Here is a 16,642-nt window from a genome sequence, read left to right on the forward strand (position 1 = left end):
TGAAAGCTGTATTTAGTGATAAAAGTTGAAATGTTATAGAATTCAGAGTGGAAATCATCAACTCTACACTGCAATTGTCAATAAAAAGAATAATTTTGTTTTTGACACTCATGCAAATGTCTAACTTTTTCAGTCTGTTAGGGAAAGCTCTGAAGTCATCCATTATTTCTTATTTGCTGCATATTGCATAGTTAACATCTTGACATTGCAGAAATATCAAATCTTTAAAGATTTTCCAACCAATAACAAGGGCAGTTTTCACTACCTGTCATGTTTGTTTCCAAAAGAATAGTTACATGTTCAAAGCTGGAATAAGTAAGGAAGGTGTTCTGTGTACATGACAGTGTCAATTGTAAACAGTTCCAGTATATTAATTAATTAAGTTATATATTCTTTGCATTTTTTTCCCTCTGTGACATGAATCACTTTTGATACCATTGTTTTGTCTGAAATTTAAAAAATAAGCCCAATTTTTGTATGTATTGAAAGCATCAACCAGGATATAATTCTAAATAACTGTCAATCCTATATGCTATATGATAACCTCTTATAATTCTAACTTTTAGCATATAGTCCTTCAGTCCTATATGCTAAAAGTTACAATTATAGGAGAAATCCATATGCAAAAATATGATAGTTCAAACACAAAACTAAGATTGTGTCAAAATGTTCCAAAATATTGAAAAAAAAGTTTCTCTGTGAATCAGAAAATTTTGTTTTGTATTATGTATATATTTTTGTTTTGTATCATGACACAAATACATGTCACGGTATATCAAAAAACAAAACACTTGACACTATTGTTGGCAAGAGAAAATATATGTTAAACATTTAATAACAGATGAAGAGAAAAGAAAAAGATGTGCACACAAATAATATAATGTCTTGAAAAATAAAGTGTCATTTCATATACACAAAGTAGCTGAAATTGTTAAGCAATACTATTAGCATTCAATATAGTAAAAGACATCTTAACCAAATTTTAAAACATTTATGTTTAATAAATTTGTGCATGTAAAATTTCCTTATAAATTCTGAATAATTGTTTTTAATTTATCAATGGACAATTTTCACCAGTCACTGTAAAAAGTTTATTTAATGTATAACTGCAAAAAACATACAACTGAGGGGTGTACTATAGATTACTCCCTATGGAATTTCAGGACTTTGATTATATATTTGAACTCAGGGGACCAAAACGAGTTCAACGGTACCCTATTTTTGGACTGGAGATGAAAAATAAAACAGTTATCATACTTTTTCACTTACCATACTTTTTTAATGCTCTCATGCAGACGGCACCGTAGTTGCTAGTATTGCCATCTTGCGGTAAAGTCTGCAAACCATTACGTCGGAGTACGTTCATCTTCCGGAGGGTAAACACGCGATATGAGAGCGGAGAGAGCGACACGACTTCCGATCATCGCGCAATCGCAAACATGGTGGCCATTCCCACTGTTCGTGCTCCCGACTGACCTCTCGTATGGGAGCCACCACACGCCGCCATGTGCTAAACTAGTGATCGATTCACGGTAGTTCTTGAACAAAGTAAAAAAAGGGGGAAAACGTCTACTAAAGGCAATTTTAACGGCAAGCACGCGACTCTCGATTGCGATAGCAAGGCCACTTAGCAGAGAGCGACGCGACTCCCTATCATCGCACGATCGCTGGGAAATAGTATGATAACTTTTTTATTTTTCGTCTCCGGTCCAAAAATAGGGTACCGTTGAACTCGTTTCGGTCCCCTGAGTTCAAATATATAATCAAAGTCCTGAAATTCCATAGGGAGTAATCTATAGTACACCCCAACTGAGAAACACACAAATGGGGTTTGACTGTATTTTATTACAAAATTTATATTAATTAATTTGCAGTTACATTAAATTATTAATTATTTTCTTTTAGTATTAAAATAAAAATTAACTTACATTTCATCATGTAAAAGTTCACCCAGTTTTAATTCTGTAACAAAATAAATCATAATAAACAAAAGATAAAAATTTCATAAGTATTTGTCTGCATTTACTTTAAAACCTGTTTTATTATTTTGGAAATATATAAACTTTGACTGTAATAAAAATATAACAGTCACCACATCATTTATTACATTTTGATTTGTAATTTTTTTTATTTCAATTTTTTTGGCAAATGCTACCAATATATAAGGTTAAAATTGTTTGTGAAATTACATAATTCATTCTAAAGATCTATATTCACTTGTTGGAACAATTATCTTACTTTAATATCTTGAACTTGTTAAACTTGAATATGTTTCATAACAGAATTTATAAACAAAATTGTTTTCTCAAAATTAAAAAAAGGAAGCAGAGACTATTTCACTGTGTTTTCAGTGTTCAGTAAGAAGACAATCAGTATTAAACTAGGGAGTTAGCACAGTCTAATGGCATCAATCTTAAGTAGAGAATTAAAACAACTTATCTTTAAATTTTAATTATTATATACAGGATAGTGACAAAATCTTTTTCCTGTCAATTATTTAAAAAACAAATAGTATACATTGGCAAAAGGTCCATAATGGTAGCACTAAGTCAAGTATGTGCTAAATGATAAGTTTTAACATTGCTCTCCTCCTTAGGTCATAAAGAATGGGACTTACTTATATTAATTATTAATTAGCTACCTAACTTAGTTTCAGCCTATCTCCATACCTAGTGGAAATAGAATACTAGTGTCAATTAAGAAGTTGTAGAAAATGACAAAATATATAAATAAAATATAGTTTCAGCCTTCCTTCTATTCTAAATACCAATGAGATTCTAGAAGAGGTAAAAAATTGCTCCTGTGTGTACCATTGCATAACAACAGCGCAATATACAAGGAACTGAATGCAACATTTAATTAACCATAAATAAGATCAAATAATCCAGCTGAATGGAAAATACCAAAAAATTAAATTAAAAAACCACTAATATTTACCATCTTTTATTTTATACACTCAAAATGATCCCATCTATAACAATGCATATCTATAACCTTTCACTCTACATACCTGTATAGTACAGAGCTCTGTATAATTAACATGCAATAATTACGCACAAGCAACTAGTTACAGATGTTTTAGGTAAGTAAAGTCAATGAAATGTATACAGTAGTTTTTGATATTTTCCATTCATGTAGATCCTTTGATCCTTTCACCAGTACTGAAAATGCTATATTCAGTTTCTCCTGCATTGTATTCTTGTTATACAGTGGTGGACTTTTGGGAACAGATGGGCATTTTTACCATCTGTTCCAGGTTCTATTTGATATTTCAGAATAAAAATAAAAAATCTGAAATTACAAATTTTGCAATTCTCAACAACTTTGTAATTGACATAGGTGTCTTATTTCCATTCTCTGCAGCCTAATGGGCAGGAGATGAATAGTGACTGCATTTAGTGTATGCTTGATATCTTATGCATTAACAAAAGATACATGATTGCATTCTGCTTTTGAAATAATTGGCTGCAAAGCACTTTTGTCACTTCCTTGTATATTTTTTGTGTGGTATTTTGTAAAATATGATTTCCATTATATCATTAGAGGATAACCATCTTTTGGACTCCTGGACTGACCTCCATCAAGTTTCTGTAATCGCTGCTTGGTAGGGTTGTTTTCTATCTGAAATAATTACTACCGTAACATCATTACATCAGATGGAAAACAACCCTACATGTATGCAATACCAAGCAGCAATTACAGATACCTGATGGAGGTCAATCTAGAAATCCAAAAGATGGTTATCCTCTAATGATATTATAGTAGTCAAGGTAGATAAGTCCACAAATATAGTATAAAATATGATTTCTTTAAACATTAAATTTAACAATTTTGAATAATTGTAATAAAGAATTTTTCATTAACATAATAAACAATATATTTCAGAAATAATGCAATCAAAAATTTTAAATTCTATTCCATTATTTGTACTGTTGAACAAAACTTATTAAGGGCCAGATTTATGTGCATGTAAAATCTCAATATATGCACATACGTATGCATGATATATGCACTGCTATATGAATAGTACATTAAAATGCCTGAAAAGTGCATTATGCATGGTAAAAGTGCCAGCAATTCACATTAAAATTGTAGGTTGAAATGTGCACACATTTTTGTTTGCAAGCAATTCTCATTAACCTCTATTACATCATAATTTTCATTTGGGAGGGGATAAACATGTGTTAGAATAATGTTTCATGTAGGAAGTGTGCAATTTTATAACTTTCTATGTTATCTAATCAATCATTATTAAATTTATTTCTATATACACAATATTTTACAAGATGTTTGAGGATTACTGAGTTAACCTACTTTCCCCTCATTCTACAGTTACATCACTAATCTATAATCTAATATTATAATTATTATTTAATATTATTCTTTTTAAGAACATTTATTATTATTGAGTTGCACTTTGAAAAAACTGTAAACCTACAAATTCCTACTGTTGTCCATCTGGCCTTTCTTGATCTTGAAAATGGAGTTGGATATATGAAAGTTGATACCAGATATGGAAAGCTTAGGGGCAGGAGACCCCGATTAACTATATAAAAACTTCCAGTTTGCACCAAAAGTCCCGTTATTTCAATTCAAAAATTTTCCCCGAAAAGGTGTTAAATGACCAGCACGACTATTGTTAAAGGAAAAGTATGATGTACAGGGGCAAGCCACTACTAATTTGAGATGGAGAGCATATATTTTAAATTAAATAAATTAAAAATATGATTAAAAATTGCAGAGCCGGCATTTTGACGATGTCACACATCATCAAAATGCCGGTTCTGCAATTTTTAATCATAATAAGTAATTATTAATACAATGTTTATAGATCATTAATTATGTACAAAGCACATTTCTGAAATAAATTGTGCATTAGATAAAGTACATGAAAAATTTTTGTAATTTAAATTATTAATAAATAAAAATGTTTGTAGTTAATTTTTGTAATTTAAATTACAAAAAATTTTTTAATACATGCAACTAATTTCAAAATTTTACAGAATGGATCCTCAGAAGTTCAACAACAACAAAACAGAGTAAACAGAACAAATTATTAACAACATATCATTAAAATTATATTCTATTTTTAAAAAATGAGTCTGACAGAAAACATTTTTCATCTTTTTGTCAAGCATAGGATTTTTGAAAATGTAAAATTAGACAACATATTTGTTAATATGTTGTCTTCTTCATACTAAATATTGCTTATTTCTGAGGACACAACTGAAAACTATAAAAATATTTAATTTTAGTACATATTTCTTTAAATAGCTTTTGTATAATAGATTTTAAAATATTAATTTATTCAAAATATTCATATAATGTAAGATTTAACAGACCTTCAGTGGCTTTAAAAAATTCATCTGTAATGTCAACCCAATCATATGTCACATTTGAAGGCAGATTTGACGAAAGTGTATCAACACATTCTGAATTTCTGTTTCCACAAAAAAAATAATTATATTAATTGTAAAATCATGTTAATTTAAAAATTTTGTACTAAAAATGTTTTTCGATATGATTAAAACTATATAACCAAAATACTTAAAAATATATTTTATAAATTATATTTGAGAATTCAATTATCACAAACACTTATTTGTAAGAATAATTTGTTAATGATTCTTTCATAACTTCTTTCATTTATCAATAAATAGAAACTTTTAATTCACAAATCTTAGAAAAACTTTAAACATAAATATTTAGACTAGTAAAGTTTTGCCTGTATCTATATTTTTAAATTTCAATTATTAATATTAAACACGTTAACTGCCAACTACAATTTAATTCATAGGTGATGGTTTCTTTTAAGAGTTATCTCATGAAATGTGAGCTGCTCTACAGTGTCTGATAATGAGCATACTCAGAAAATAAGCATTAATCATGAATAGTGGGCATCTGGATTAAGATTTAAAAATACACATTTGCATGTATATTAAACAAAAGATTGAATGCAAAGAAATACAGTAGAGAACCAAAAACCAGAATCAATTGGGGACTGGGGTTGTTCAGATTAGTGATTTGTTCCGATTACCGATTATGTACGAAAAACCTGTCCGATGTTCAAATTTTTCTCCCTTGCGTGTCGCTTCGTGTTGAATTTTTCTCCGTTGCGTGTCGCTTCGTGTTGAATTTTTCTCCGTTGCGTGTCACTTCGTGTTGAATTTTCGTCAATTTTAAGCCAAACGAAAATTTTTATAATAATAATCGAGGCTATCGTATCGTTAAAAATTATTTCTTCATTTTGTACAAACAAAATAAATATATTGAAGAATATAAAAACATAAAAATTATACTTTAGAAGTAAAGGTTGTTCAGATTAGTGATTTGTTCCGATTACCGATTATGTACGAAAAACCTGTCCGATGTTCAAATTTTTCTCCCTTGCGTGTCGCTTCGTGTTGAATTTTTCTCCGTTGCGTGTCACTTCGTGTTGAATTTTCGTCAATTTTAAGCCAAACGAAAATTTTTATAATAATAATCGAGGCTATCGTATCGTTAAAAATTATTTCTTCATTTTGTACAAACAAAATAAATATATTGAAGAATATAAAAACATAAAAATTATACTTTAGAAGTAAATCTAGTATCAAAAATGTTCGATTCAGCACGACACAGTCCGACTGAAAATCGTTCCGATTACTGGCGATTCCGATTACCGGGGTTCCGATTAACGAGTCTCTACTGTAAGTTATTATTTGGAAATTATTGTGACTGGAAACAGGAACAAGGAACTTTTGTAACCAAGTTAGTCGTGAATATAAAGAATTATTTATGCATAGCACTCTGCAGGTGAATGACTGCCATCAATTCAAGGTCAATTTGTTCTCTGATGTGTTAGCTTAGCATGCATAGTTTTGATAATGGCAGGCTTGTTCCTGTTTTGTCAAGAGTGTACAAAATGTGTATAAAAGTTAAAGACCCTACAAAATTAAAAGTGTTTATCCTATAGAAATTCATAAGCAAATCATGGAAGTCCATGATCTAATCATATTATGAACAAAGAGTGAGAAAATAATGTTTAATGTTTAATTAAGGAAGATAATGCATGATCACACTCTGCTGTGGCCACTCAAGCTGTGCTTCAGAAATTTGTCTGAGACATTTTTAACCATCCACCATAATATCCCAACCTAGTCCCCAGTGACTGTCACCTCTTTCTCAAAACTGAAAGTTTTTGGATAGTAAATATTTTGGAATGAATGATGAGATAAAAGAAGTTGTCCCTAACTGGCTGAAAGTAGCAGCAGTGAAAGTTTATGATGAAGGAATTCAAAAACTAGTGTTGCATTGACAAGTGCTTAAATCATAATGATGACTACATAGAAAAATAACTGCTCTTGTACTAATTATGTAAAAAACCAGTAGTAATAAAACTTTTTCCTATCATTACCATTTTTTCCTTGTTGCTTGCTTGCATTGCTTGTTTTTGACTGCAACTTTCAAATTGCAGACCTATACATTCTCACTGTTGTCTGTCCCTCTGTCCTTCATTAATCTTGAGAACAGCATTAGATAGATGGATATCAAGATCAGATATAGATAGCTTAGGGCAGGGGTCGGCAACCTGTGGCTCCAGAGCCACATGCAGCTCTTTTAATGTGTAATTGCGACTCTTTTTAAGTTAGTAAATAATATACATATAACAAAATAAAATTTTAAATTTAAGTAAAAGAAAGAGATAACTCGTAAACTTCCCTAATATTTTTTTAAAGACTTTTTAATTTCATTAACACTTATCATTTCACTATCAGAGTAAGAACAAAACTTAATAATAATAATAATAATTGAATATTGCTTGAGAAAAACATGCCAAACTAATTCTAGCAAAGGTAGAATTTAGTGCTTTAGCAGATGGCACTTAAGGGGTGGTGTCATTATTAATATAAAAGCCTTCATCTGTGTGTGTATGTAAATTCCTTATAACGCTTGCAATTTCTCTCCTATGCTGATGAAATTTTGGTTATATTCGTTTTTTATTCTGATGGAAAGTATAGGCTACTTATTTTGCAAAAATATTAGCTATAGAATAAATGATTTATTGATTTTGGATCAGTGACTGCACTTAAATTGCAGTGACGTCAGTAACCACATGACATTCATGCTTGATGAAGGAATTTCCCTTAAATTGCATTTTTAAATATTTTGGCAAATGGCATTATTTTAAACATACTTCATTAAATTTAAAATTTAAACTTTAAAAAGATAGCCTCATTGTGTCACTTCTATAACAAATTTTTAAAAATCTTTCCATAGTGACCATGTAACGTTCTATTATCCAGTCAAAAGTAACAACCCATTATTTAGAAGGTTTTATCACTCATCTAACTACCATACATACAATTTATCTTTGTTTTATCAATGTGGAATTAAGAAATGGCTTTATTAAGGACTGCAGAAACATGATCACATCATCAATCACAACATCAATATTAAGGTGTCTATTACTAAAGGAAGACAGTAAGGAAATCTTTTAAAAGACAATAGAATGTTTACTCAAAATGTAATGTATAAAGTAATTTTATACAGAAAGATTTTATTATTATTTTAATATAAAAGGCTTAAATCTGTATGTGCGCGTGTGCTTGTGAATTCTCTATAACTTCTATTTTTTTGTCCATTCCAGATGAAATTTTGTTTTGTTGCTCTTTATATTATAACATAGTATAAACTACTTAATTTGTAGAAATATTAATTAACAACTCTGGAATTTAATTTCTTGAAATCTCTACTTTCTCATAAAAAGTATTCCATCATGCTTGATGGGGAATTTCTAGTATTGTTGTAATATTTCGTGAGCATTTTTGGACAGTTTTGTCCATGGCCCTCATAATTTTGTCTAAAAATATAACCTGTGGAGACATCTTGCGACTGTAAGGCAAATTTAAAATAGGAGACAAGAACCATCACGAATACTCCAATGCAGTTTAACCAATACTTCTGCCCGATTTAAGTTAAAAATGGTGATATGAACAATCATGTTGTCTTGGCGTATGATAGTTTTATATTGTTCTTATTTAGTTGTGTTTAGTTCATTAAATATTATAGTGTGCAAAACAAAAATATTGAATAAAAGCTTCTTCTAGTATTGAGGGTAATATATAATATGGCTGGAAAAAAGAGAAAAGTAGAAGAAGAAAATTGTGAATTTAGAAGTGAATGGACTGAATCCTATGCAGTTGTTGCAAATTTAACAGGATTCCCAATATGCTTAATATGTCAAGAAAAGTTTTCAAAAAACAAAAAATCAAATGTACAAAGGCATTTTTTAAATAAACATGAAGCATTTGCAAACACTTATTGAGAGGGAGAAAAAAGAAGAAAGACAGTAGAACAACTTCAATGTAAAATGAACTTAAGTAAAAGTACATTTTCAAATTGGAAAAATCAAGTAATAATACAACTACTGCTAGTTTTGTTGCCACTCTAGAAATAATGAAATGGTGATGATGATTTTGTAAAAGATTGTTTTATTAAAATGTCTGAATATCTTTTTTGTGATTTTAAAAATAGAACAGAAATAATTGCTAAAATAAAAGACATGCCTTGTCTGCTAAGACTATAAGAGACAGAACTGCTCATATGGAAGAAGATTTAACTAGTCAGCAGGTTATGGATTTAAATTCAACACCAGGATTTTCTACTGCCTGTGATGAATCTTACAATGTAAATGATATTGCACAGGTTGTACTTATTTGTAGATATATTAACTCTGATGGACCTCAGAGTTACTTGATATACTACCACTTACAGGACAAACTCAAAGTGAGGATATAGAATCTGCTGTTACCAGTTGTTTAAAAAGTAAAAATATTGATATTAATAAAATAGTATCAATTGCAACTGATGGAGCACCAAGTTTGAAAGGTGAAAAGAAAGGTTTTGTTTTTATGTTTAAAAAACAAATTTTGCATGACATTTTTTCTTTTCACTGTATAATCCATCAAGAGGTACTTTATTCACAAACCTTTCCAAAAAAAATAACATTAGTTGTTATGGACCTGGTAGTACAAACTGTGAACAAAATATTGGCAAGACCATTCTTCTTTTACATAATAAAGTAAGGTGGCTTTCCAGAGGAGCAGTGTTAATGCAATTTGCTGTTTGCATTGAAGAAATAAAATTATTTTTAAACCAAAAAGATCTTGAATATGTTGAGCTCAATAATCACAATTGGTTACAAAAATTTTAATTTATGGTGGACATGACCTCACTCACATTTAAACACACTAAACAAGAAACTGTAAAGGAAGGGAAATACAGCTATTTTGCTTTTAGAAGTAGTATACTTGCTTTTGAACAAAAATTTTATTTGCTTACCGCAGACTTAGAGAAAGGCACATTGCTACATTTTCCTATGTTGAAGAAACGAAACGTCAACAGGATCATATTTCATGCAAATAGTGGTAAATATGAAATCAAAATTAGGTGAGAGATTTAAAGAGTTTAGAAACGAAAAGGCAACCTTATTGTTTTTATTGAGACCACTCAAAATTAATTCTACTGATTTGAATTTTTCACCTTTTAATGATATTGATCAAGCAGTTTTTCAACTAGAACTAGCAGATTTAAAAATCAAGAAAATGTGGAGTTTAAAATTTGTAAATCTTAAAAGTAAATTAGAAAATTTAGAGAGACAGAAATCTACCTTTTCTGCACAATATAAATGGTCTGAGATAGAAAATTTTAAAAGGCAAGATCAGGTTGTTTTTGATACTCGGAACAGTTTGCCTGATACTTATATTCAATTAAATACTTATGCACTTGGTCTTCTGTCGATTTTCGGATCGACATATTTCTGCAAACAGACATTTTCAAATAAGAATTTTATTAAAAATAAACTAAGAAATCAGCTGAACAGTGTGAGTTTGCCGTCTTGTTTGAAAATGAAAGTAATGTCATATTTACAGAATTTTGACAAACTTTCTTGAGAAATTCAGCAACAAAAATCACATTAGAAACTATATGTTGTTCTTATTTTTTTATGAAGTATATATTTTAATTTTATTATTCATACAAGTTTATATTATAAAATATTTGAAATCCCAGCATACTGTTTGACCAAAGAAAAATGTTAATTTATATGTAAGAATATTTAAAATCACTTATTATTTACTTTAATAATTATATTTTATAATTATAATCACAACTATTGTAACATTGATAATAAATAATTGAATTGCAAAGAAATGAGAAATTATAAGCTTGGAATAAATTCAAACTTAGATTTTTATGGAAGAAGGAAAAATTTGTGTGATAAAAGATAATCAAATTGATAAACTACTAATTTTATTTGTATCAATGATAATACATCTAAAAACATCTTGGTCCAAATTGACATTTGAATTTTCACATTGATGTTCAATTCTCTTTAACCTGAAGATAACCAGTTATTTAAAAATTATCAAAAACATTTGTTTTTTTTCAATCGTTTTAGTAAGTATAATTTGTGCAGGATATTTTTGGTATATTTATGTGCATTGGATTTAATTAATCCAGTTTTATGTAGTATATATTTATTAAAACATCTTGGTTATGTTTGATAAAATTAATTACTGTATTTACTCGCATATAGGATGAGGTGTGACTTTAAAGATCAAAATGAAGAAAATTAGATTTATTAATACAATTTTAATTTTATATCAAATGCACATAAATGCACACATTGTCCTGCAAAAATTACGGGCATTTTAAACTTTAAGGAAAAATCTTGTAAAATCGACAACATAATTTGTTCATGTAAAGCTGGACAATCCGGAACCTTCTTTGCCTATTCTTAACACTCGAATACACTCTCCGTCGATTACACTTACGAGTTTCTCCAAATTCTGATTTCCGAATAATCATCTGTTTTCACCTGGGAATAAATTTAAACTTATATTGGGCTCCCATGTGATTTTGGAATTCAATTCAAAAGTTTTGTTTTTTCTATTGCTATCCATCTTTAGTCTTGACAATACACAAGAACAATTCAAACAAACCAGATAAAATACTTTTGCTTTTAAACACCATAGGGTGAGCATCCGGTAAAAAATGCAAATACATGGTTCACAAAAATTATTGCAAAAACACAAAGAATCCTTTGCTCTCGCATATAGAACAACTTAGGTTTTTGAAGCAGTGAAAAATAAATTAAAACCTCGTCTTATGTGCGAGTAAATACGGTATCTATTGATATATACAGTATATAATCGAGATGGGTTGATGATAATAATAATAATAAGTGCAGAGCCCAAATAGTTAGGAGTTGAAAGTTGAAATTTGATGTACAGTTAGGGTATGCCATGCGAATGCAGACTAAAAAGGGAATTTTGGAAATTTCCCGTGGGGAGGGGGAGAAGGTTAAGGATTATCCAGAAAAACTCGGCTTCTACTGTACTATTTTAGATGCGGTTTTTTGCATTTTTGCAGGAAATCACACATATTTTTAAACCCATCTGAAAATTCTCTAATTAGCCTCGGAAGATAAGGGGACCTGATTCTTGCACCTGGCGAAAATGGGTAAGATCAGCTATAATCTAATAATCTTAATCATTGCTATCGTTACTTTTTGCCCGAGCAATGCCAGGTTCATCTGCTAGTATTTCAATATTACTAACAACAAAAACAATAGCTGTACAACAGGGATATTGAATAAGTGAAATTAATGCACTTATTGCTAAATTCTGTAATCAAACAAAAAGGCAGCCTACAACTACGAACCATGGATGAAAAGTAGTTCTCAACTATATTCCTTTCCTACACATGATGATTAAAAAAATAGCCTACAAGAATAATTTAAGAATGATTTATCAACGTAATCCTACGATGTATAGAATTTTACGAAATGATAAGAAAGAAAACCAAAACAATAGTACAGGGGTGTATTCTATTCCTTTAAGTGACCGCCGTTTTAATACAGATCTGGTTTACATTGGAGCTACTATGAGACTTTTGAAACAGGGACTTAAAGAGCATAAATATTCCATCACTAAAAACTTGGACAGTACCGTTCTTGCAGCCTTCGCTAAGCATCAAGATATTAATGTTCATTGGGACAAAGAATCCATAATTAGGATCGCTGCCAACAAACAAGCACTTAAACGTATTGAAAAACTTGAAATTTACAAGGCCCATATTGACAAGGGATGCATCAACCATAGAGATGCAGAAAGTTTATCCTCTGCATGGAAATCTTTTTACCACAGCAATTAATTTTCTTAATACTTTAATTTATTTTTGTTTTTTACTTTCATTTTTATTTATTCTGTCTTTATTCTTCCTATGTAAACCACGTGCACTATACATTGGAATTATTTTCAAATTTTTAAACTGTTGTATGGCTTGCATTCTATTTTACATTCTTTTTGTTTTAAAGTTGTTTAACTGAAGAAGACTATTAAAAATAGCCGAAAACATTTTTATTTTATTAAATACATCATTGCTGGAAATTCTAAGGTGTTGGTTATTTCAATTACTAACAACATTGATTTCCAAATGAACATACAAAAGTTTTCATTATCTAAAAGATAAATATAAATATATATCAGAAAATATATAATATAGGGATTTAACATTCACATTCCCACAATTCAGACGCATATATATACAATAACAGCTATAGGAACTGCATCAATCATAAAATCCTATAAAAATGTTTATTTTTTAAGTATCATTTTGCTGCGGATCTACAAGAAACCATAAGAGATCTCATTACGAGTGACATCATAAACATGAGAACACTTTTCGGGTATAGTATAGATTACCACCTATGGAATTTTGGGACTGAGTATATATCTGAACTGAGGGGACCGAGACGAGTTCAACGATACCCTACTTTTGGACCAGAGATGAAAAATAAGAAAGTTATCATAGTTTTTTAATGCTTTCATGCAGATGGCACCATAGTTGCTAGTGCTGCCATCTCGCGGTAAAGTCTGCAAACAAATTAAAAAAGCACTCTGAAAGGCAAGAAATTGGACGAACAGTCAAATACCACTTCCTTTTTTTTTTCTTCTTTTGTTCAAGAACTACTGTGAATCAATAACTAGTGATGTTAAACAATCAGCAGCCTGCCGGTGGCTCCCCTCCTGGGGGGAGTCCGCCAGTCAAACGCCAGTTTCTTTTTTTCAAGCATCGCGACTCCCGATTGTGATAGCGCAGTCGGCTCGTAGTACTAGCCGACCGCGAGCAATAGCGAGACTGAGGAGCCGTAGTCCCCGAGGTCGACAAGTGCGAGGGTGTGCAAAAAGGACTTAACTTGAACTGTAGACGATCAGTGTGCTCGTGGATCAACATCTGCCTCTGTTGAAGGTATTTATGGCTGAGTGCTGGACTGTCTGTTAAACACGCGATAGGCTTAGCGAAGAGAGCGACGCAACTCCCAATCGTCGCGCGATCTCCGTAAAAAGTATGATAAATTTCTTATTTTTTGCCTCTGGCCCAAAAGTAGGGTGCCATTGAACTCGTCTCGGTCCTCTGAATTCAAATATATACTCAAAGTCCCAAAATTCCATAGATGGTAATCTATAGTACCCCCACTTTTCATTTGCTGACAAAGTTTACTGCAGTGATGTTTCTGGTAATTGCATTGTTCATTGGTCCAAAGTTATGCAAGTGTTTTTATAAGCAAAATGAAAGTTTTCAATAGTTAATACTGTAATGTAAAAGTCCATAATTGTTGTTTTGGATGATGAAAGTTTATCCTCTCGTGAAAATAGCACAAAGTTTGCATTGTAATCAATCAACAATTGTTCATTTGTTACAAAGGTGATGTATATAGGGTAACATTGAAAAAAATCAAAAGCTAAATCAGGTAGTAAATATGAGTACACCATGTCAGGATAGGATGCTGAAGCATCTCATTCCGTGAGAAGATACTCCCAATTCCTCCGAACTGAAAATGAAATGGAAAGAGCAAACAGGTATACAAGCGACTGAATCATCATCATCATTACAACACGAGTTTAAAGCCTACATGCATTCATTCATTGAATCTAAATTACATTTTATTCAATAAAATAATCGAATACCTAATAGACAATCTTCTAATTTCATCAGAAACACGTTTCGGCCGTCCCTCGTTATCCGCATTTTTCTCTTCGTCACACATTTTGTAAACAATTCAATAATATCAATTTCAAGTCATACATTCGGTTTTTTCAGTGTTGCCATCTCTAACATAATTGACACAGTGTTGCCATCTAAACGGATGTTACAACATTTTAGATAAACAATTATTAATGAATTTTAGTATTATTAATTAATTAATTAACGTATTCTTAATTTTTTGATAATGAAATGCATACAAACTTTATTATTTGAATATAGTCGGCCGGATGGCCGGGCGGTCAAGATGGCAGCCTACCGCTCCGGAGAACCCGGAATCGAGACCGGACGGGTAGAAAAATCCCCAGGAATTTTTCGGGGTTCGCCCAACTGGATATGTCGGCCTCCGTCCTTCATCATCCGGCCGCCTTATTGTGGGCCTGGCCGAGCCCATAATGGGCTTGCTAAAAGAGGTCTTCTTAGTGCCCACAGGGCGGAAAAAGTTAACAAAAAAACAAAATTATTTAAATATAAAATTAAATTTAACATATAGAGGGTTTAGGGTCAGAGTTGACAAAGTCCTTGTTTTGTCAATTTCGAGTTAAAATACCATGTAGTATTTCTCAAAGCAATCTTTCAGACAGAATTGGCTAAATACACTGAAAAATTATGATGGCGCGATTATGCGATATCCAAGAGATGATCAAAACCATTGTTTGTACAGTTACTGCAGCCAGACCTAACTATATTAATTTGGTCGTGTTTGTCTACAATGTATACAATATTTTAAAATAGAATAATAATTCTGACTAAGTTCCTTTGTCAGGGTTACCTTTATTGCCTGCCTTCATGAGATTCAATTTAAATTATTTTGACTACTCTCTGTAAAAATTTTCTATTGTGATTGATATTGTAAAAGCAGTGGTGTACACAATAGCTAATGGCAGCTTACGTTGTGCTGCACACTCTTCAGATGCGTCTAACTTTTAAATATTGGTAAAAACACATTTAAAAAGAAAATATTGTAGCTGAGAGAGGTCAGATTCGAGAAGAATCAGACTGGTGCTGTGATGTTTAGAACAGGATTTAAATAACAAGATCTCTTCCCTGAGACTCAAATTTTGCTTTGGGCTCGAGATTTAATGTGACGTCACCAATATTGCGAGTAGGAAAACGTTCTAAAGTCTCTAATTTTTGCTATGGCAATCTCCACGATCGAAACCTATAGATGATTACCTGAATTGGATGGAAAAATATTTTTACTTTAGATGTTTCATGTATCAATTTAAGTAATTTTTTTTTGTTGTTGTTTTTACTCTCTTCGCCCTGTTAGCACTAAGAAGGCCCTTTTTTCCATATTTGGCCTGGGCCTGGCCGAACCGCAATGGTGGTGAGGAATGGAGTGCGACGTATCCGGAACAGCCCACCTCCACAAATTCCTGAAATTATTCACTCGGATTCGATTCCGGGTCTTCCAGAGCGGCAGGATGACGCCTTCATTGCCTCGGCCAAAACGGCCGTCGGTATTTTTAAGTTCCGGGGTATTTCGGGTTTTTTTTTAAGACAGTGCATTGGAACTTTTATGAAATCTCTAAATTACTATCAATATCAA

The 16,642-nt window shown here is 31.2% G+C and overlaps 1 protein-coding gene across 1 annotated transcript in view; it reads right to left on the minus strand.

The window, feature by feature from the left end:
• Positions 1-15,138, minus strand: part of Naa35 (N-alpha-acetyltransferase 35) — a 44,426-nt gene extending 29,288 nt beyond the window's left edge. Inside the window, exons 1-3 of the mRNA XM_067288265.1 lie at positions 15,015-15,138; positions 5,343-5,440; positions 1,929-1,962 (exon numbers count right to left, since the gene is read on the minus strand). Coding sequence (XP_067144366.1) covers positions 1,929-1,962; positions 5,343-5,440; positions 15,015-15,094 — 212 coding nt within the window. The 5' untranslated portion in view covers positions 15,095-15,138. The remainder of the gene's footprint in view (positions 1-1,928; positions 1,963-5,342; positions 5,441-15,014) is intronic.
• Between the last annotated feature and the right edge of the window lie 1,504 nt (positions 15,139-16,642).

The sequence above is a fragment of the Centruroides vittatus genome, unplaced genomic scaffold (assembly GCF_030686945.1).
Source record: "Centruroides vittatus isolate TY-2023 unplaced genomic scaffold, ASM3068694v2 scaffold_861, whole genome shotgun sequence".
Classification (NCBI taxonomy): domain Eukaryota; kingdom Metazoa; phylum Arthropoda; class Arachnida; order Scorpiones; family Buthidae; genus Centruroides; species Centruroides vittatus.